At 54.6% G+C, this 20,011-nt stretch overlaps 2 protein-coding genes across 7 annotated transcripts in view; one reads left to right on the forward strand and one right to left on the reverse strand.

The window, feature by feature from the left end:
• Positions 1-9,906, forward strand: part of TPCN1 (two pore segment channel 1) — a 63,991-nt gene extending 54,085 nt beyond the window's left edge. For 5 of the 6 annotated variants that reach the window (XM_082667416.1, XM_082667417.1, XM_082667419.1 and 2 more), the window contains exons 20-28: positions 115-186; positions 732-821; positions 2,207-2,322; positions 3,064-3,110; positions 3,670-3,738; positions 3,938-4,022; positions 5,171-5,310; positions 5,505-5,585; positions 7,222-9,906. In XM_082667416.1, the coding sequence (XP_082523542.1) occupies positions 115-186; positions 732-821; positions 2,207-2,322; positions 3,064-3,110; positions 3,670-3,738; positions 3,938-4,022; positions 5,171-5,310; positions 5,505-5,585; positions 7,222-7,341 (820 nt within the window). In that variant the 3' untranslated portion in view covers positions 7,342-9,906. Of the gene's footprint in view, positions 1-114; positions 187-460; positions 492-731; positions 822-2,206; positions 2,323-3,063; positions 3,111-3,669; positions 3,739-3,937; positions 4,023-5,170; positions 5,311-5,504; positions 5,586-7,221 lie in introns of those variants that run through there. The other variant, XM_082667421.1, reaches the window with a different exon arrangement.
• A 285-nt stretch (positions 9,907-10,191) lies between these two features.
• The window catches only part of SLC8B1 (solute carrier family 8 member B1), a 31,313-nt gene continuing 21,493 nt past the window's right edge, over positions 10,192-20,011 (reverse strand). Inside the window, exons 13-17 of the mRNA XM_082668404.1 lie at positions 18,065-18,186; positions 16,369-16,522; positions 15,507-15,587; positions 14,282-14,346; positions 10,192-11,337 (exon numbers count right to left, since the gene is read on the reverse strand). Of these exons, the coding sequence (XP_082524530.1) occupies positions 11,140-11,337; positions 14,282-14,346; positions 15,507-15,587; positions 16,369-16,522; positions 18,065-18,186 (620 nt within the window). The 3' untranslated portion in view covers positions 10,192-11,139. The remainder of the gene's footprint in view (positions 11,338-14,281; positions 14,347-15,506; positions 15,588-16,368; positions 16,523-18,064; positions 18,187-20,011) is intronic.

The following is a 20,011-nucleotide window of genomic DNA, read 5'->3' on the forward strand; positions in this document are numbered from 1 at the left end:
GCTCTCAGGTGGTGGGGGGGCCCGGGCCTGCCGCGCCCCGCCTGGTGCTGTGGACGGAGGGGCTGCGGCCACGCCCAGCACCCGTAAGTGACCCGGCCCGCTTCCCTCGCTCAGGTTGTTTAAACTGAAGAAGCGTTACCGCAACGTGCTGGACACCATGTTTGAACTGCTGCCCCGGATGGCCAGGTACTGCCCTGCCTCTTGGCCCCCAGGGCCAGGCGTCGTGAGGCTTGTGCCCCCTCGGGGTGGGCAGCTGGGTGGTCTCGGGGGGAGGGGGAGGGGGAGTCCCAAAAAGGACGAAAATCGAGGGCCTGACAGGGTCAGATCTCTTCAAGGAGACCGAGACCTTGACCACCACAGGTCTCCCTGGTTCCACGTTTCTCCACTGACCTGTCTGAAATATTTAGTAGGGAGGGCAGGGAGCTGTCAACTCACTTACCGCCTGTGTCTATGTTCACAGGTAAGGGTCACCTGTGAGTCTACCTTCACAGGTAAGGGGTGAACCGCTGGTAGAGGGGCGTCTGGTAATAGAGTCCTGATTCGAGCCGTTTTCTACCCCAGACCTGGATCCGAGGCCCCTCCCCTGCAGGCACTGTCCAGCTGGTGCACCTGGCTAGGGGCATGCGTCTCCATCAGTCAGCTCAGGGGTCTGAGGATGCCGGGGCCGCCGGGCGAGCTGCTCTCTCCCGCCGGCCCTCCATCACCCTGTCTCTTCTGACCCTCCTCCCTAGCCTGGGCCTCACCCTGCTCACCTTCTACTACTCCTTTGCCATCGTGGGCATGGAATTCTTCTGTGGGATCCTCTACCCTAACTGCTGCAAGTGAGTACGCAGCGGGGCCCCCAGCCCCAGGCAGCCTGCGTTTCTGGAGGAGCCCAGCCAGGACTGGAACGCTGACCTCTGATCCCTCAGGGGCCCACCTCCCCAGGCCACAGCACCCTTTGAAGCCCTGAGAATCACTTGGCTTTGCTTCCAGGGCTTATTAGTTCAGTGCAGCAGCTAAGGGAGGGGGCCTGGAAGCAGAGGGTCCTCTCTGAAGTGAGGATGTCTGAGCAAGTTTCCCTGTCCCCCAGGCAGGGTCTAGGAGCCACTCTCTAGCCAGGTCTACATCGGCTTACCCTTCGGGCTGGGCGCCGGCGGTTCCTCCAGAACCGGGAGCAGCCTGGGGCCCGAGGCCGCAGTCCCACAGCTTCCTCCTGCTTCTCCCCGGGGGTGACTGGGGACCTGGGCAGACACATCAGCTAGGGGTGGCCTGTTAGGATGAGGGCAGACACATGCGGGAAGGTCTCTGGGGCAGGGATAGAGAGCGGGGGACACAACCTCCCTTGATCACTCCCTTTCCTCCTAAGCCCCCATGATGAAATCCGTGTGCTCTGCCATTCATTCTCCATCCAGTGTTCTCTTAAAATTGGTCCTTATGGTTTCAAGCGCTGATAAAGAAAGTTCTCAGAGACACTGGTAGCCGTTTTGAGCGTCAGGCTGAGAACCAGAGCCTGTAGCAGTGGGTCACAAACCTTAGGGCACATGAGAATCCTCAGGGCTGCTGCTTAAAAGGGCAAACTCCAGACCCCACCCTGCGTGTCCGACACAGGCCAGAGGCTCAGGACTCTGCCTTGGGAACAAGCTCCCTGGGGGCCCGAGGACCAGGCTTGTCAAAACATCCCCGTGAATTACAGCAGATCAGCCGTAGGAGGTTGGCAGGAAAGTAGCAAACAAGCTCTCAGAACAGGGGCAACCGATTAGAACAGAACAGAACACTCCAGCCAGGTGCTGGGGAAAGCCCGAGGAGGGGAGGACCCTTCTCGAGGGCTGCCATTGGCACCCGGCCTCCAGGGCAGATCCCAGACTGGTGGGGGCAGGGGGCTGGGGGTGGTGTTCGAGGAGGCACTGCCTTTGTCTCCCCTCCCAGAGCGCTGGGCTCTGGCAGCTGAGAGCAAGAAGGCCTGGCTGGCGGCAGAGAAATGCCAAGTGAAGGTGGAATGGGGGGCAAGTCTGGGCGTTCCCACCAGCACCCTGGGGACTCCCCTTGAGACAGGAAGACAGGCAAGGGAGCTGGGGGCTCGGCAGGAAACCAGGCTGGGCCAAGAGAGATGGTCCTCAGTCAGACCTTGGTTTGCTTAAACTTTCTGTACTTTGTTGAGGTGACCAGTCATCTTGTGACCTTCCCACTCAACCCTCTGTCCCCCCGCCCCGTCTCCCCCGGCCAGTACGAGCACAGTGGCAGACGCCTACCGCTGGCTCAATCACACCGTGGACAACAGGACCGTGGTGGAGGAAGGCTATTACTATCTCAACAATTTTGACAACATCCTGAACAGCTTCGGTGAGTGCGGAAAGCCCAGGCGGGCCGTGCCCTGGCTACTGCCTTTGTCACCGCAGGTCCCAGGTGGGGCGGAGCAGAGCTGCCCGAGGCCTCCCCATCCCGGGCCGTTTGCCATACTTTCTCGAGTCCTCTCTGGCCCCAGTGGAGCCTGTGGTTTGCCCAGCCTTGGGGTACAGTCCAGGCCAGACCCCAGGGCTTGTTTCCTGTTACTTTCTCAGCATCGGGGGAGCAGCAGAGCTTCATGCTTGGCTGGGAGATGGGTGCAGCCCGATGCTAGGGAACCAGCCCCCTTGTCACGGCTCCACAGTTGCAGGGTGGGACCTGGCCACACCAGCCAGCCACAGCGTCCCGCATTACCCAGGCCAGGCCCACACAGCTCTGCTCCCGGCTTCCATGGAGAGGCCGGGAGGCCAGACACAGCTTCTCAAGAGGAAGGGATCCCCTCACGACATCCCAGATCTACACCAAGGAAGGTCCGGGGACTCTTTCCCCGGTATCTCCACCCCTGGTCCATCACGAGCTGCTGAGGCCAAAGATGCCCCCTTTTGGGGACCGGCCAAGATGGCAGCACTCCCTGTGGGGTGGACGCTCAGGAAGCCGTGGCTGCTCTCGGGAGCTCACAGGCCACCCCGGCAGACAAGTGCGTGGTACCCAGGATAGGTGGAGAGAGGCCGCTTGACACTCACTTTGCAAAAGCAGGTCTGATCAAGATGCTTTCTGTTTCTCCCTTCCCTTTGGCAGTGACCTTGTTTGAGCTCACAGTTGTCAACAACTGGTACATCATCATGGTAAGGACCTCCGTCAGCTTCTGGGGGCATCTTCCCACCATTCTCTGAGGCCAGCTCCCGTCTCCCCTCACGCAGCCTGGGGCGCATTGCTCTCCCCGTCCCCCGCGGGGGCAGGGTTCTGCAGGGACACCACGGTATGGCCTGAATCCCAAGAGCCTCCCCCTCCGCACTTGCTGGACGTGGCCTTTGTGCCTGCTTCCCACACACCCCCCCAGCAGCCAGGAGAGGCCAGTTAGCCTCTGGGTCTCTGTCCTGCTCCCACCACTGTGAGGGAGACTTTTCAATCAAGAAACAGTGTGGCAAGTGTGGCTGGTTGGTTGTTTTTTTTCCATTCCTTAAACTCTTCCAAAGGTTGGCCGTATCAGTCCTGGGGGGAGTGTCCAGGCCTTAGGAGCTCAGAGGGATTTTTAGACCCAAGGGAGCAAGGTCCCCCTCCTTCGTCTTCCACAACCGATCAGGAAGGGTCTGTAGAGAGCAGGGGCCACGGAGAAGCCTGCGTAGACAGCGACCCGGCCCCACCCCAGGAGCTCGCTCACTCCCTGCTTCCCTCTGTCTCCAGGAAGGCATCACCTCGCAGACCTCCCACTGGAGCCGCCTCTACTTCATGACCTTCTACATCGTGACCATGGTAGGTCCAGGGACACAGAATGCCCTCCACCCTCCTCCATCCTCCAAGCCTCCAGCTGCCCCTGCTTATCGGGCAGCAGCTCAGGGAGGAGGGGGCCGGGGACACGTCTGACCGGGCTCTGTCGGCTCTGGGGCCCCGCAGCAGCTCACGCCCCCCTCATTCCTCTCTCTTTCTGCTCGTCCTCTCCATGCCTGGCCAGGTGGTGATGACTATCATTGTCGCCTTCATTCTCGAAGCCTTCGTCTTCCGCATGAACTACAGCCGCAAGAACCGGGACTCAGAAGGTCTGTGCAAGTGGCTGGAACAGGGGCGTTTGCCGCTTATCTGTCTGTCTGTCTGTCCAGTCTTTTGGCAATTCAGCTTACTGATCTGGCTTAGCTTTCTTTTTTTTTCCCCTCAATTTTATTTATTTTTGGCCGCGTTGGGTCTTTGTTGTTGCGCGCGGGCTCTCTGTAGTTGTGGCGAGCGGGGGCTACTCTTCATTGTGGTGCGCGGGCTTCTCATTGCCATGGCTCCTCTTGTTGCGGAGCACGGGCTCCAGGCACATGGGCTTCAGGAGTTGTGGCTCGCGGGCTCTAGAGCGCAGGCTCAGTAGTTGTGGCGCACGAGCTTAGTTGCTCCGCGGCATGTGGGATCTTCCCGGACCGGGGCTCGAACCCATGTCCCCTGCATTGGCAGGCAGATTCTTAACCACTGTGCCACCACCCAAGTCCTGGCTTAGCATTCTTGATCTCTTATTTGCATTGATTTTTCAAATACTAAATGACAGAAAAATGCACGTGATCTCATTTAAAAAATCAGAACAGTACAGCCCGGAGATCAAGAAAAATCACAGGCTGATTGTGACCCCAGCAGCCCTCTGTCCCGCCTTCCTCATCTCCCCGACTGTTCATCCTTAGCTGTTCCCCCTTTTAGTTGTCGTCTCCGCATTTCTAAACCCCGTGTTTGTCCTCTGGCTCTTGATTTAAACGGTGTAAATACCGTTGACCACAGAGCCTAATACTACTGCCTTCTGCAGCTTGCGACCCCTTGTCTCCCTTTTCCAGGAGTGCATCGCTTTCTGCCTAATGATCCTTCATTCTTGCCAGATTCTCCGTCAGAACTGCCACATCCCTGTTCCTACTTGTTTCCAAATCTCTGTCCTCTCAGACTACCTGATCATTTTCTTTTTGCTCGGAGACTCCCTCCTGAAACCCTCTGTCCCCTGTAAGCTGGTGGCCTGACCAGTGCTCCTGACAGCCCCAGCAAAGGGAGGGGATGGGGAGGGACGTGAGTTCCAGATGGTGGGGGGAGGTGGTCGTGCTGATCCAGAGTTTTGCTGGGAGAGGGAACCTTAAGGCCCCCATAGGGCGCAGGGAGGATGGCTAAACCAAGCCAGACGGGGGGCTCTGAGTCCCAGGCTCCTTCCCCCTGCCACCCTCCTGTCCTGCAGTTGACGGCGGTATCACCCTTGAGAAGGAAATCTCCAAAGATGAGCTGATTGCTGTCCTGAAGCTCTACCAGGAGGCCTGGGGAGCCGCCTCTGACATCGCCCAGTTGCTCAAGATCCTCTCCCAGATGGAGAGATACGAGGTGGGGAGCGACAGGGCCTCGTCCCACGGAGGGAGCGGGCTGTGGCTTAGTGCAAACACTCCCCCGCTGTCCATCCCCTCAAGTTTTGGTGACACTTTTGGGGGGCACCGTTGCAGAAGCCAGAGGAGGGGGTGAGGCCGGGCGCCAGGACCTTGGCTCCAGCTGGTCCCTGCAGCCTTTCTGTTCTTCTCTAGCAAAATACCTTGGTGTTTCTGGGACGGAGATCGAGGACCAAAAGCGATCTGAGCCTAAAGATGTACCAAGAGGAGATTCAGGTAGGAGCACCCCGGCCGCGCTGCCCAGATCCTCCTGTCTGGGAGTGGTCCTCCCGCTGCCGAGCAGAGGCCGCTCTCGGTCCCCATCTTGATGTGTGGGGAGCTTAGTGGGGAGCTGTGGGATTATCTGTTGGGACCACTACCAGTGGACCACTGCTCGGGTCGGCGGCGGGGTTGGGGGGGCTTCAGGGCTCAGCCTTGAACCCTTGAAGCATTCCCCAACATAGGCAGCCACCCTGTCCACTCTTCCACATATGTCACTGACCTCATCTCATTCTCCTCCTCTGAGCCAGAACAGCAAAGGAAACGCGTACAGCGGGAGACGTTCCAGGCAGAGCAGGGAGCTTGGGGGGCCCTGGCGAGCTGGCCTGGACCGGCCTCTTCAAAGAGGATGGTCCTTCCCACATCCAGCCAGACGTTGCCCGATAGGAACAAGGGCCTGCTGCGCCTGGCTCTCTTGGGGTTTTTGATTGTTTTTGTTTTCTAATTTAAGAGAAGGGAAAAGTCAGATATTTTTTTTGCGAACTCTCCCCGTCTTCCCACGTTGGCTGCTAAGTGAAGGAGCTTGCGAAGCAGCCCGTGGGCTGGCGCTCTGCAGCCCAGACGGAGCCATGGACTGTGGGCCACCCATCCGCCCAGGCTCCCAGCTCCCTCGCCAGCCACTGTGACTATGTTGTTTTCAGGCTGGAAACCCTTGTTTCCCTGGGACAGTGATGACCAGGGTCCGAGCCCAAAAGGCCGGGAGGCCGCAGTCCCCTGAAGCGACTCGCACCTTAGCTGTAGAAACACAAGGGGTCTGGGCGAAGACCTGGCGAATCACTGCACTCAGAGTCACAGCGATGAGGAATCAACATGAGCTCTGGTGTCATAAAACCCGGGTTTGATCCCAGGCTCCGTGACCTTGGGCAGGTCACGCAGCCCATCCCCATCTATGAGAGGGGGACAGTCCCTGCCTCATGAAGCAGAGGAGGGGACGGCACTAGACACGCCGCCGGGCCGTCCACTCCTGGCCTCAGTCTCCCCCTCTGTGGAATGAGGGGGCACAGAACTAGGCCATCTCTCTAATTTTTTAAGCGCTAAAGTTCTGTGGTTCAGACTCTTTAAAAACATAGGGTTTATATTTAAAATTTCTCAATTACCTGAATACGTCTGTCCCTGACAATGTCGGATGATATAATGATAATAGTGTTAGGCGGGTGAGCTCTCACAGCCGTTCTGGAGGGCAGCAAAGCAACCGGGGAGTCGCGAGAGGCACTCAGGCTTCATACAACTTTATACAACTTCTGAGCTTCGGGTTTCCTGGGTGTACAATGAGGACACCCAGCTCAAGGGGGTAACACGGGGTTGGCGAGGGGGCGGGGGGCACACATCCCTCGGTGAACCACACAGATCGTGTTCGCGAGTAAAGGGTGTTATTACTACCTGGGCCTCACTGAAAGCAGGCACACTTGACAAGGAGGTTTGCAAATCTCTAGTTAAGAAGGGAAAGGTTGCGTCACCAGTTTTCTATTTAGGGTCCTATTCAGAACTCCCAGCAGGCCTGGGAGGGTCACAGCGCTGCCCAGCCTGGGTGACCCCGTTAGGCTGGGGCGCAGGGCTGGGGCCCGCTCAGCACCCTGTCTGCTCTCTGCCTTAGGAGTGGTATGAGGAACACACCCGGAAGCAGGAGCAGCAGCAACGACAGCTCAGCGGCCGTGTGGTCCCCACCACCCCGCAGCCTCCAGGCAGCCGCCAGCGCTCCCAGACCATCACCTAAGCCCAGCCTGCAAAAGCCATCTCTTCTATGCAATAACACAATAGTATTATTTTACTACGATGTATCAGAATAATGTGTGTATATGTTTTATATATATATACATACATTCATAAATATGCAAATATTTATATATAGGAAAAAGGAAAGACAGGCAGACAAGCTGAGGTTTGGTTTGTACCCACCTTGCCCTGTTAACCCCAGAAGTCAATTTCATTTTGGGGGATCAGGCCACTAGGAGCTCTTCTTAACATGGAAAGCTCCAGAAGGCCCCTTCACAAGAGCACTTGAATGGATTCTGCCGATCTCTGCAGGGCTTGCCTTCAGCGTGGGCCAGCGTCCCTAGGCCAGATCTATACCGTCTTCCTGTTGCTGCTTTCAGAATCCCGCCCAGGCTGACAGCTAGCTTCCCCACTAACCTGCCTGTGGCCCACATCCTGGGGTGTCTGTGTTCTGCTTTAGGGACAAAACCACTTAGGAAGGAAAGAACCCACATCCTTGGGTTGGTATGTCTCTAGATATAATAATGAAATTGGGCGTTCCCTCGGGGGACCAGTACCCAGCACCTACTGGAACGAGTGATCCAGGGCTGTGGTTATTCCGTATGGTCAGATCTCAGCCAGTGCCAGGAGGCGAGCGAGGCCGTATCCCAGCTCCATGAGCCTTCTCACCTACCCTTCTTTTGGTTTCAACCCTTGTTGCTGAAAATCCTAAGATGGCCTTTGGAATCACAGCCCAGTAGGAGGAGGAAGACGGGCAAGAGGCCAGGCCGGTGGCTACCACCCAGACCAGGTCCTGAAATGGGCTTTCTCCTTAAACCCCTTTTCCTTGGGATCGTCCTGTTTAAGCAAAAAGACATTTTGGTTAATTCAGGATTCTGCTAAAGACAACAGCAGATCCTTTCACGTGTGTGCATTTGCTGGAGACGGGAACAAAGAGCACAGAGGCTCACCTCAGGCTGTCCACGGCCGCCCTGTGGCTGAACCCGTGGTCTCCTTGGCCAGCTCCCCCCTCACCTTGAGCCAGTCGCCCTCCGTGGACCTGACTGAGGTAGGGCTGGGGACGCGGCTCACCCCGAGGTTTCCACTCCCCGGAGTAGGTTCAGGTGGCCTGTCAGTTTCCTGAGTTCCCCAGGGACCTTGGGAGAGTTCTCTGAGATCAGGATGCAGTAGGGGCTTGAACCCATAGCAGGCTGTCGGCGTTGGCAGCTCCGGTGAGCGGTGGTGGCAGCGGCAGAAACAAGCAGGGTCAGAGCAGAGGGAGCCTCGGCTCAGCTCTCCTGGGCGGTGAGCCTATCTCAGTGCAGGCAGCAGAGGTGGCAGAAGCAGGGACGAAAGGGGCGGGGGGGGGAGGGGGCAGGGGAAGCGGCCTGCACTGGGCATCCTGCCCCAACCCCCGCTTTCCAGCTGCCTCCACTGCCTCCGTGACTTAGGGAGGCGGGTGGGCAAACTCCCCCTCGCCACATCCTCTTCCCAGCCGGGCAGGGCCTGATCCCGGGGTGTGGTACCCCATCCCCACAGCCAAGTCTTCTCGACTGTGGCCTTGGATGGGCTGGTCCCATGGCCAGCACCACACAGCTCTGCCCCTCACTAGGGGAGAAGTGGTGGACGTTTCTGTTTTTAAAGCACAGCCCTTTAGGGAAACAATGAATCACTGAGAACCACTGAGATTCCCCAAGGGAATCGGGAGACAGACGTCCTCTTTTCTCTCTGGAGGGCCACGGGCCATCGCAGGCAGCTCGGCACCGAGCCCCAGGCCAGAACCCCTTCCCCGCTCCGGAGAAGTAACTTGTTTGCATATTTGGGTGCCTTTCAGCTTTTGTTTATTGAAACGGGCATTCTGGAAGCAGGAGTCAAGGGGCGGCTTCCAGAGGAGGGCGTGAGTCCCCCGACCTCAGCATCTGCCCCCAGGAGGCTGAAACCTGGGAGGGGCACCAGGGAAACTGAGCGCAGCCCCCCAGCCCCCAGGGTGAAGGCTGGTACCTGGAAGAGTGGGATCTAGTCCAGGCCTCTCAACCCCATCCTGTGAAAGGCCCTGGTGTTAGCCAGGGACGGGATGAAAGCCAAGTGGCAACAGTGCTGAGGCACCAGACTCCAGCCACTGGTGGGCACCCTCATTACTGAGGCTAAGGACAGCTGCCCCTTCGGGGTCACTGGGGGCCTCCTCAAGTTGACCCTCCGACTTGTACACAGGCCATCGAGCAGGGAGCGGGTGTCACCCAGGGCTGTGAGCTCTGGGAACCCAGGACATCCAGCTCGGATGCCCTCTCACCTCCCACGTCAGCTGACCACCACCAAGGTGAGATGCGCTGACTGGGTCTGGGTCACACCACCTGTCAGTGTCTGTGATGGCCCTGGGCCCCTGCCCCGCTTTCGGGGGGACACCATCTGGCCCCTCCTCCTTGCTTCCCTCCCCCAACCCAGCCTTACTCCACACCACGTGACAATCATTTTGTACAGACAGAGGGGGCGACGCTGTAAGGTTTTTGTACAATGGGGATTTGTTACCTGGAAAACCCACCGCGTCTCCGGATTTCTGGCGTATTAATAAAAGAGCCTCTGCTTTGTACACGCGGCTGCTGCCTCGTGACTTCCACCAGGCACCATTCGGTGGCTTCTGGGATCGTGGGGAACAGGGAGAGGACCCATCCATGCCCATTCCTGACCCCACCTCAGCCCCACCCCTAGACGTGCCGCCAAGTCCAGATCCGTCAGGGCCAAGCGCCTTCGGCCCTGGAACCGGCCACTTGTCAGCCTGACCCAGGTTAGGAAGAACCAGTAACAGCCGGCTGTATGTTGTTTTCTGTTTACTTGAAACATTTAATAATTTTTTCATTGGAAAAAAAGACAACTGAGTCCCTTTACTGCCGGCATAAGGCATTGAGCAAACAGAAGCGCTGCTTATTGAAAAGGCGGGTCACTGGCTGACAGCAGGAAGGCGCCCGGGAGCGCTCATCACCCTCCCAGGAGCTCGCAGGCAAAGCAGCCCCAGCCCAGGGCTCCCCCTGAGGTAGGCACAGGGCACAGTCAAACTGGCTCCTGTTTTGCGTCTGGGGAAGCCTCTGAAGCCAGCAGACCGTTCTAGAGGCAGCCTAGAGCTGTGCTGTCCGACACGGCAGCCACTCGTGGGCCAGTGCCACTGGCTGCTATCTTGAAGTGATATATATTATCATTAATTTCACCTTTTTCTTTTGGCTTTATTAACGTGGCGACTAGAAGATTCAAAATTAGGTACATGTCTCGCATTCTATTTCTGTTGGACAGCGCAGCTCTAGAACTCAGCCCGCATCGGCCCGAGGCCCACAGCACACAAGCCGTTCTATCTGCCAGGTCCGAGTCACCCTGACTCCCTAAACACGGGTTTGGCAGCCCTGAGAGAAGCAGCAGGAAGGCGACAGGGCGTGACTGTGGGGAGGGGCCTGGGCCTCCACAACTGTCTCCAGCCCTGAACTCTTTGGGGTCTTCCAGCCTGGAAGGCACCCAGGCATCCCCTTCGCCCCAGACCCCAACTTTCAAGAGGCTCTGGAGATAACGCAAGGAAGTCTACCTGCTGCCTGGAACTCTGTCCACAGGGAAGCCCAGCCTCCGCAGCCCCAGAAACAAGGTTTAGCTGACCTAACTGCACACAGCGGCGACTGGGAAGCTTTAGCAGAGAGCACAGCCCCACGAGCGCACACCCCGTTCACGGTCTCGGCCTTGGCCACGCTCGCCTGAGCGGGTTCGAACGAAGAAACTTCATCCTCCATCTCACCGCCTGCAGCGACACCTCCCGACCACCAGGCGGACCCCGACACAGCTTCACTCACACAGTTTTCAAGTGAATCACTCCAAACTCAGTGAGCAGGGCCACCAGGAGGAAGGTCAAGTACAAGAGAAGCAGGCAGCAGCCGTAAACTCTGTTCAGCTGGAAGCACTGCAGTGGGACCGAGACCAGGGAACAGACGAGGCTGAGGCCTAGGGTGCCAGCCAAGACCCACACCAGCAGTCCATCAGGCTCCAGCTGCGGGGAACACGGGGAGAGAGGCTGGGTCACTGCAGCCGACAGTCCAACTGAGGTGTGAGGGCCCCTCGTTAGGGGCCAGGGAGGGACTTCTGGCCTGCCCAGTGGGATGGCATCCCGCACCTTGAAGTTCAATGTTTTTAAGCCACCTGGTATGTGGTAATTTGTTATGGCAGCCCCAGGAAACTAATTCATATAGGTTATGTATATATATATATGTATATGTAGATACGTATGTATATATAAAAATATGCATATATATGTATACATATATATATTACATGCAGTAGTTGAAAAATTCTCCAGCAACACAGAAGAATAAAAGGCAATGAAATTGTCCTCTTCCTACTTCTCTCCCTTTCAGATTTAGTTAGCATCTATCTAACATATATGGAAGACTTAACCCTAGGTGCTATGCTAGGTATATTACACCCACCTTAGCTACCAGTCCACAGTGAGGAAACCAGTACAGCCGACCCTTGAACAGCACTGGTTTGAACTGCATGGGTCCGCTTATATGCGGACTTTTTTCAACAACTATAGTACTTGTATTTTCACTTCACGATCTTTAAATTAAGCGTGGGGGGGGGAGTTCGTGTTGAATTAGAGATCACAGTACGTGGAATCGAAAGAGCTAGGGTTTGAGCCGTGACTCTATGCAAACTCTTTCGGCATCCTGTCCCCCGTCAGTCATTTATCAGTTCCTTTGCTTTTGAGGCAGAGATAGCAGTACTCAGATTTGCGACTGTGTCAGGGACTCAGCACCTCTAATTCCCATGTCGTTCAAGGGTCAGCTGTAGTACGTGACAGAGCCCAAGTCCGAAGTCCAAGCTCATACCCTACCCTGTCTCCCCATACAGTGATACGTGTACCCACAGATGTGTGGGTACACGTGTGCACATACAGGCCTGTCCATCCATTCTGAAACCACAAATGGGACCATACAATAGGTACGTGTGTTTAAGAGCAACCTGTTTTTCAGCCAACCATATGCCACGGACATCCTTCTATGATGACCTCTCACGATGCCCTATGTCTTATGCAATTAAAAGCAGGATCACAAAGGCAGTGGAATGCAGACAGACAGACACACCCCCACACACGCATTCCACAAGGAGCCAGAGAAAAGAAGTAGGGCCCTCAGGGGGCCAACCCCTAAAGCCTCATTATCAGGAGCCTGAAAATCGAGAATGAAAGGAACCTATTAAACCCCTGAAGAGTATAAACAAAATTTGCAGACAGAGGGTGTTTACCCCTTAGAAAAGCAAACTTTTCAAGCGTAAGTAGCTATTTGCTTATGGGCGTGGCCACCGTGAAAGGCCGCCCTGCTGCCAGTTAATTACAAGTCAGCCGCAAGAATCTGTTCAACAACTAGCTGCCTCTTGGAGAAAGAGGTGGGCGACTTTGTTCCCATTAACGACGCCATCATTCAGCTGCACATTCCAAGTGCTTCCACGCGATTAGCCTTAAAACCATCCGCTGGGCCACATCCCCTCCCCGTCTCCATCCTTCTCTGGTTTGGCCTCTGAATCCAAGTCCTTGGGAATGCAAAGCTGGGGCCCGAATCTAGGTTGACCCTGCCTTGCACGGGGTGCTGCTGGCCCTGCGCACCATTTCCAAAGAGAAAAGTTCACTTAGGAATCTCGATTTCTTCTCTAGAAATGCTGGATTATCTGGCCACAGGAGGCCCACCTGAGCCACCCACAAGATTTGGTTACCTGCCCTGAAGTAGTGTTTGAGTTTTCAACCTTGTTGGAAACCTGTTTCCAAGTGTCCTAACCTTCATCGGTCCCCAGGGAGCATGTTTAAAATGCAGGTTTCCAGCCCCCAGCCCCTGGAATGCCTGGGTCAGGAGGTCTCACGCGCTCCCAGGAAATTCCTGGGTGCCCTTGAACCCACAGAAACTCTGCTGCTCACTGCATTTCAGAACTTCTCCAAATCTATGGAGATCCCCCCTTTCTGGGCTGTTGCCAACATTCTCTCTCACCCCAGGCAGTGAGAGAGGTGTTCAGCCTGGCCCGTAGCTCATGTCTGCTTATCCAGGAAGCTGGTGGTGGTGGTGGTGGTGCTGGTGGTGGGGGCATCAACCCCATTTCACAGGTGAGGAAACTGAGGCTCAAAGATCCTCAGAGTCCTGATTCATTCAAAGTCTCATAGCAAGAGACTTCAGTGATGAGACCAAGACCCCAATCCTGGGCCTTCCCGCCCCTTTCCCTCAAAGCTACATCTTAATTACTCTGTGACCTTGCAAGGAATACCTTTTTTAACCCCATATGCAAAATGTTTTTAAGATATTCTATACATCAGACATGTCGCAAATGTAGACAAGTCCTCTCCCCAGTAAGTGTCATCTACTGAGATGTGAATGGTCTCCGGTCCAGAGAAGGGAGGGGGAAGAGGAGGACCGGGAGGAGGGGGAGGAGGAGGGAGAGGGAGGAGGGAGGGAGGAGGGGGGAGGAGGGGGGGAAGTAGGAGGGGGATGAGGAGGGAGGGGGAGGGGGAGGAGGGGGAGGGGGAGGAGGGGGAGGGGAGGAGGGGAGGGGGAGGAGGGGAAGGGGAGGAGGGGAGGGGGAGGAGGGGAAGGGGAGGAGGGGAAGGGGAGGAGGGGAAGGGGGAGGAGGGGAAGGGGAGGAGGAGGGAGAGGGAGGGAGGAGGGGAAGGGGAGGAGGGGAAGGGGGAGGAGGGGAAGGGGAGGAGGGGAAGGGGGAGGAGGGGAAGGGGAGGAGGAGGGAGAGGGAGGGAGGAGGGCGTGGGGGAGGAGGGGAGGAGGAGGGGGAAAAGGGAGGGGGATGAAGAAGGAGGGGGAGGAGGGAGAGGGAGGAGGGGGAAGGAGGGGGATGAGGAGGGAGGGGGAGGAGAGGGGAGGAGGAGGGAGGGGGAGGAGAGGGGAGGAGGAGAAGAGAGCTTTATGAGGAGGCCCCTGCAGAAGCATCTGGCCACTCACCTCCACCGCCACGTGGCCCCTGGAGATCTGGAGCAGGCAGCCCAGCCCCACGCCCACCAGGATATCTGCAGCCCAGCTCAGGAAGTTTGCCAGAACATAACGCCGCATAACCCCGACCACACAGCCCACTGGCTTTCTTTCTGATCTCTGGCTGTGCTCCCCCTCTCCCCAAAAGCCACCCTACCTGAGGAGACCTTATTCAGTTTTAGCGCCTCTAAGAGAGTCTCCAGTGCACATTTTGCCTCAGTCTGTAAGGATCGCAGGAGGTGACAGAAACGCTTGGTACCTGGTAAGATGGAGAAATGGGATGCGAGGTGAAGTGACCACCCACGGTCCACTGGGGAGACTGGTGACGGAGCATGTCTCGGGGCCACCCCTAGGGGTTGTTCAGGGGACACTGCTCCAGCCAGGGCTCCGTCCTTCCCACCCCAACCTGGCTTTAGGGCTGTGGTCAGGAGAAGCCACAGCCCTAAAGCCAGGAGCGGGTCACAGTGAGCACCGGGAGTGACAGACAGCAGGAAACGTGCTGCACACAGGTCACACAGCTGGCGTGCGGCAGCGCTGAAACCGGCACCCAAGACTGGCACCCAAGACTGTCGAGATTCAAAGCCCTGTCTTTTTCACAGCCCTAGGCAGCCTGACCCTGCCTTTTCTATATAGACCAAGGGGTGGCAAATTAAAGCCTGCAGGACAATCCGGCCCAAGGCCTGCTTTTATTAATGAAGTTATATTGGGACCCAGTCACGCCCATTTGTTTATGTATTGCCCATGGCTGTTTTCACATTACAACAGCAGAGTTGAGGAGCTGCAAAAGAGATCCTATGGTCCACAAAATCTAACATATGTACTCTCTGGCCCTTTAAGAAAAAGTTTGCCAACCCTGACATCTACAGACCATGACATCTGTAAGCAAGAGGGAGCGGTCTTCCACAAGCTTAGTGCGTGGGCACCTACTAATAATACCTCTGCCCTAACAAGACGAATGTCTGCCATCACTGCTGTTTGCCAGGTGCAAAGCACTTCTGTCACCTCATTCAATCCTTATAACAACCTATGAGATCAGTCCTCTCAATATCCCCATCTTTACAGATGAAGAAGCTGAGGCTCAAGCAGATGCATCACCTGCCCCAGGTGCTCCAGTGAAAGCCAATCTGGGGTGGGGGGGGGGCGTGGAGCACACCCTCGGCTCCCAGCACTGAGGGCAGGGCGGTCCCAGAAAGGATACTGAAGATGATGCCACCAAAACAGGCCGAGAACGCCATCCGCGGGTAGCCCTGGCGGGCCAGCGTGAGATCTGAGAAGACATCTGCGTGGAAACACGAGAAGGCCTTGAGGTGTGCAGGGCTTCCCCTAGCCCTCCTTGTTCATTCACTCCTTCATTCTACCCACAGTCATTCAGTCAACAAACACTGATGAAGGTCTGCCTGGCTCTGGCACTAGCTGGCTGGGTGCTATGGGAGGCCACATCATCCCGTAAGACACAATTCCCTTCTTAATTCCTTCTACCTGCCTCTTTTCCACCAGGGGCAACTCTGAGGGTGTGACGTGCCACCACCAATCTTTCACCCATGTCCCGTCTGCTGCTAGCACACACAGTACCTCGGGGCAAATGAGGAAAAGGGGCCCAAAAAGGTGAGTGGAAGGAGAGCTAGACTTTGGGCCCCCTGATCCCTTGTCAGGATGCTCTTGGGCAGTGTACAACCTGAGCAGCCCTACTTGGCAGCTCTAGCTAGAGAAGGATATCTGTATGTATGAGTGAATGCCCACCCATGTCGCACACCCACGGACACATTCCTCCTGGTTGGCTGCAATGAGCTCCATGTCCTGCCTGAAGTCTGGGGAGCCACTGAGTGTCCATGCATCAGAGAGTGGGGAAGAGGCTGGGGGCTTCTACAGAGCCTCCCGGCTCAGGTACATTCCGGGCCATCCCACCCAGATGCCCAATGATGGTCACTCCAAAATGACGGGCACTGACCACCTGCTGAGGGCAGATGCACTGGACGCCCCTACCCACATGCAATTCTGTCTGGAGGAGCAAAAAGCAGGTAGCTGTGCTCATTCTAGAAGCCCACCCGGCCCCAAGTCACCTCCAATGCTGTTCCCCCAGGCCAGCAGCGTGAGCCCGAGGACAGTGTTGCTCAGCCGGAAGACCACACCCAGGGACCGTAAGACGTTCACCACCTCCGTGGCAGCTGCGTTGATCCACAGGGCGCTGGTCAGGAAGCCCAGGAAAGCAAAGAGCTGGGGGAGGGAACAGGGACACAGCCTTAGTTCCTCAGCTATAAAATGGGACAATAACAGTACCTACTCCGTGAGGTTGTCATGAGCATAAAATGAGTTAGTAGATGCAAAGCAGTTAGAGCCTGGCATATATTACGTGCTCAATAAAATGCTAGATCAATATTACCATTTTGTCAAAAAGGAGTTCACCATAGCTTTCATCAGATTTCTAGTCTATGGACCAAATGCCATCTCATCACCAGAAAAAGAAACTCCATACCCGTGATCAGTCACTTCCCAGCCCACCCAACCTTCCTCCCAGCCCCTGGCAATCACTCCCCTATTTTCTGTCTCTGGATTCGCTTATTCTAGACATGTCATAGAAATGGCCTCACACAATATGTGGTCCTTTGTGACTGGCCTCTTTCACTCAGCATCATGTTTTCAAGGTGCATCCACCTTGGGACATGTGTCAGTACTTCAAAGACTAGTAAGAAACACTGCCTAAGACCATTTCTCTAAATAATCAATTGGCTGAAAATTCAACTTCCTTTGGGCTGGTACATCCATTCAGAGTTTCTGAAAATAGAAACTAGAATTTTTAAAAGCAATAATTAGGGAAAAAAAAGAAAAAAATTAAGTAAACTTCTGAGGAAAAGGTCTCTGGACAAACTACCTAAAATTTTTTTAACATCCTGCAGAGGTGAGAGAATGGGAAAAAAACACCCCCAAAGACCAAACAACTCCATCACTGGAATGTGATTATTAGGAACCCAGGTGCTTCCCAGTTAGGATGGTGGAAAAGAGTCTGGTAGGTCTTTAAAAAGGTAAACATACAGTTCACATTTGACCCAGCAGTTCTACTTACTCCCAGGAATACACCCAAGAGAAATGAAAGAATTATTTCTACAGAAAAAAATTTAAAGCAATGGTCATGGCAGCATTATTCATAATATCTAAAAAGTGGGAAAAAAACCCAGGGTCCATTAATGGATGAATCGATAAACAAAATATGCTATATCTGTATAATCGAATAGTATTCAACCATGAAAAGGAATGAAGTACTGATACATGTTACAACATGGATAAACCTTGAAAACATTTTGCTAAGGGAAAGAGGGCAGTCATAAAAGACCACATATTGTATGATTCCATGTATGGGAAATATATAGAACAGGAAAATCTAGAGAGGCAGACAGCAGACTCGTGGTGGCCAGGGGATGGTGGGGAGGATGGGGAGTGACTGCTCCTGGGAACAGGGTTTCTTTTTGGGGTGATGAAAATGCTCTCAAATTGTGGTGATGGTTGCACAACTCTCTGAATATAATGAACACCATTAAATTGTATACCTCAAACGGGTGACTTGTATGGTGTATGAATTATAGCACAATAAAATAAAGCTGTTACCAAACGAAGTGGACCCTGAACAGTAACAAAACTCCTTAAAAGTGGCTTTAAAGACCTGTCATGGTGGGAAGTGATTAGCGGCCAAATTGTCCCAGAACATCTGCCCAGGAGACCTCAGTGTCCCCTCTCCCGGCTTGGAGAGTCTAGGTTTCTTACCCAGTGAAGCCTGGGGGGCTCACTGTTGGATGTGGCAAAAAAGGTCACTGCAGCCAAGGCTGTGCCTGCGATCACCACCACGGCCCAGACGGGAAAGAGGCCACCTATCTCATAGACGCCATCTGCAGAGGGACGAGAAAGGGAGCTGGCACTCTCCGTGGCTTCAACTTGGCGCCTCCTCCTGGAAGCCCCCTAAGAATGACTGAGATGCTGTGGAGGGGAGACCCATGGATAAAACCCACAGATAAAATTCGATTGTTTGGATATAGGGTAGATACCTCCTATGTGCCCAGCCCTGTCCTAGACACTTCAGGGAGACAGAGAAATTAAAGACACAGCCCCTGCCCGCAAGCTACTTACATTGGAAAGAAAAGACAGACACATGAAAAACACTCTCCAGCCTTTTGTTGTGGAGCTAGGATGGGAATGGCTAAGACTACTCACCACCACTATCCTTTCCCGTGCCCATGGCAGACATCACTAATCAACCATGATGCTTTGGTCCAACTGAGCTTCAAGACAGCACCCTCCAGCCAGGCATTACCAATGGATGGGCATCACTCCATGAGATGAACTGTACAGTCAAATACAACCTTAGCCACTGATCCTGGCTCTCCTGAGAAGTCTACTCCACAAACCAATCCATTATAAAGTTACGAAGGTTCCAGAGGCTTCATATAAAAACACCGAAGGGAGGAAACCCTGCAGGCAGGCAGAACACTCTAGAATTCTCCACATACCATCCTTTCACCACTAGTCTCAAAGGCAATGGATGGTTCAACTGCCCAGGCACACGTAACAGGACTTTCCTTTTATTCTTTCTTTAGTCTAGCTCATGGGCTCACAAACATCAGTGGGCATAAGGATTACACGGGGGGGCTGAATATATAAAATTGTGTGCACAATACACTGTGGGAGACTTTCAGGGGGTAATTTTGACGGATGTGACTTTTACTTATAGAGCTGGCTTTGGAACCTGACGCCTGGGTGAGAGGGCCTTTCTCTGTATTCCCCATTCCTGCGTTAGAGGAATTTCAGCAGGTGGCTGGGGCATGGGGTAGTCAGGAAGGACTTCTTGGCATGCTGAGGATGTGAGCTGAGTCATAAGCAGAGAGGGGCACAAGGGTTCTACAGGAAGAGGGAAGAGATGGGTGGGAAGGAATTGAGCAAGTTCGTGTCATCAATAGCAGAAAAAGGCCTGGAGAAGGTGGTTGGCTCAGGGTCTCAGAGGCCTTGAATGATAGTTGGAGGACATGGGCTTTTTCCAAGAGGCACGCGGGAGCCATGGAGGTCTTAGAGTGGAGGAGTGACCACAACATGTGAAAAGTGGCACTTTAGAAAGATGGCTCTGGGGGTGGCCTAGAGAGGGAGGATGGAGGTTGGCAGTGAGATTGGGAGGCTTGGCTGGTGGACACGGCCCTCCCCCCCGCCCCAGGCAGGGCTCTCTATCTCTACCCTCGATTCTCCGCCTTAACTTTAATCAATGAAAATAACCCGCTCCTGATTAATTCTATCAAATGCTTATTAACCGGAAGCATTTTTGCCGGATTTATTATCTCCAGCAACGTTCAGTTCCCCAATAACCATACGGTTCTACCTAACGTTAGCTGCCCTCCATACGGTTCTGCCTAACGTTAGCTGCCCTCCATACGGTTCTGCCTAACGTTAGCTGCCCTCCATACGGTTCTGCCCTGACAGTGACTGTCCTAGGCCTTAACTTTAGCACGTGAAATTAATCTTACTAAAAACTACAAAACTTAAAATTTAATTACCCCTCAAGCACCTTCAAATTCTGCAAACTTGTAGGGTATTTTCCCACTATCATACACCGCGTACCACCCTAGTTAAATCTATCAACAAGCCAAAAATCAGCATCTTCTCTCCTAGACCTAATCTGACTAGAGAGAGTTTTACCAAAAACCACTTCCCTTATTCAATTAAAATTTC

Source organism: Grampus griseus, assembly GCF_964374135.1.
Source record: "Grampus griseus genome assembly, chromosome: 12".
NCBI lineage: Eukaryota > Metazoa > Chordata > Mammalia > Artiodactyla > Delphinidae > Grampus > Grampus griseus.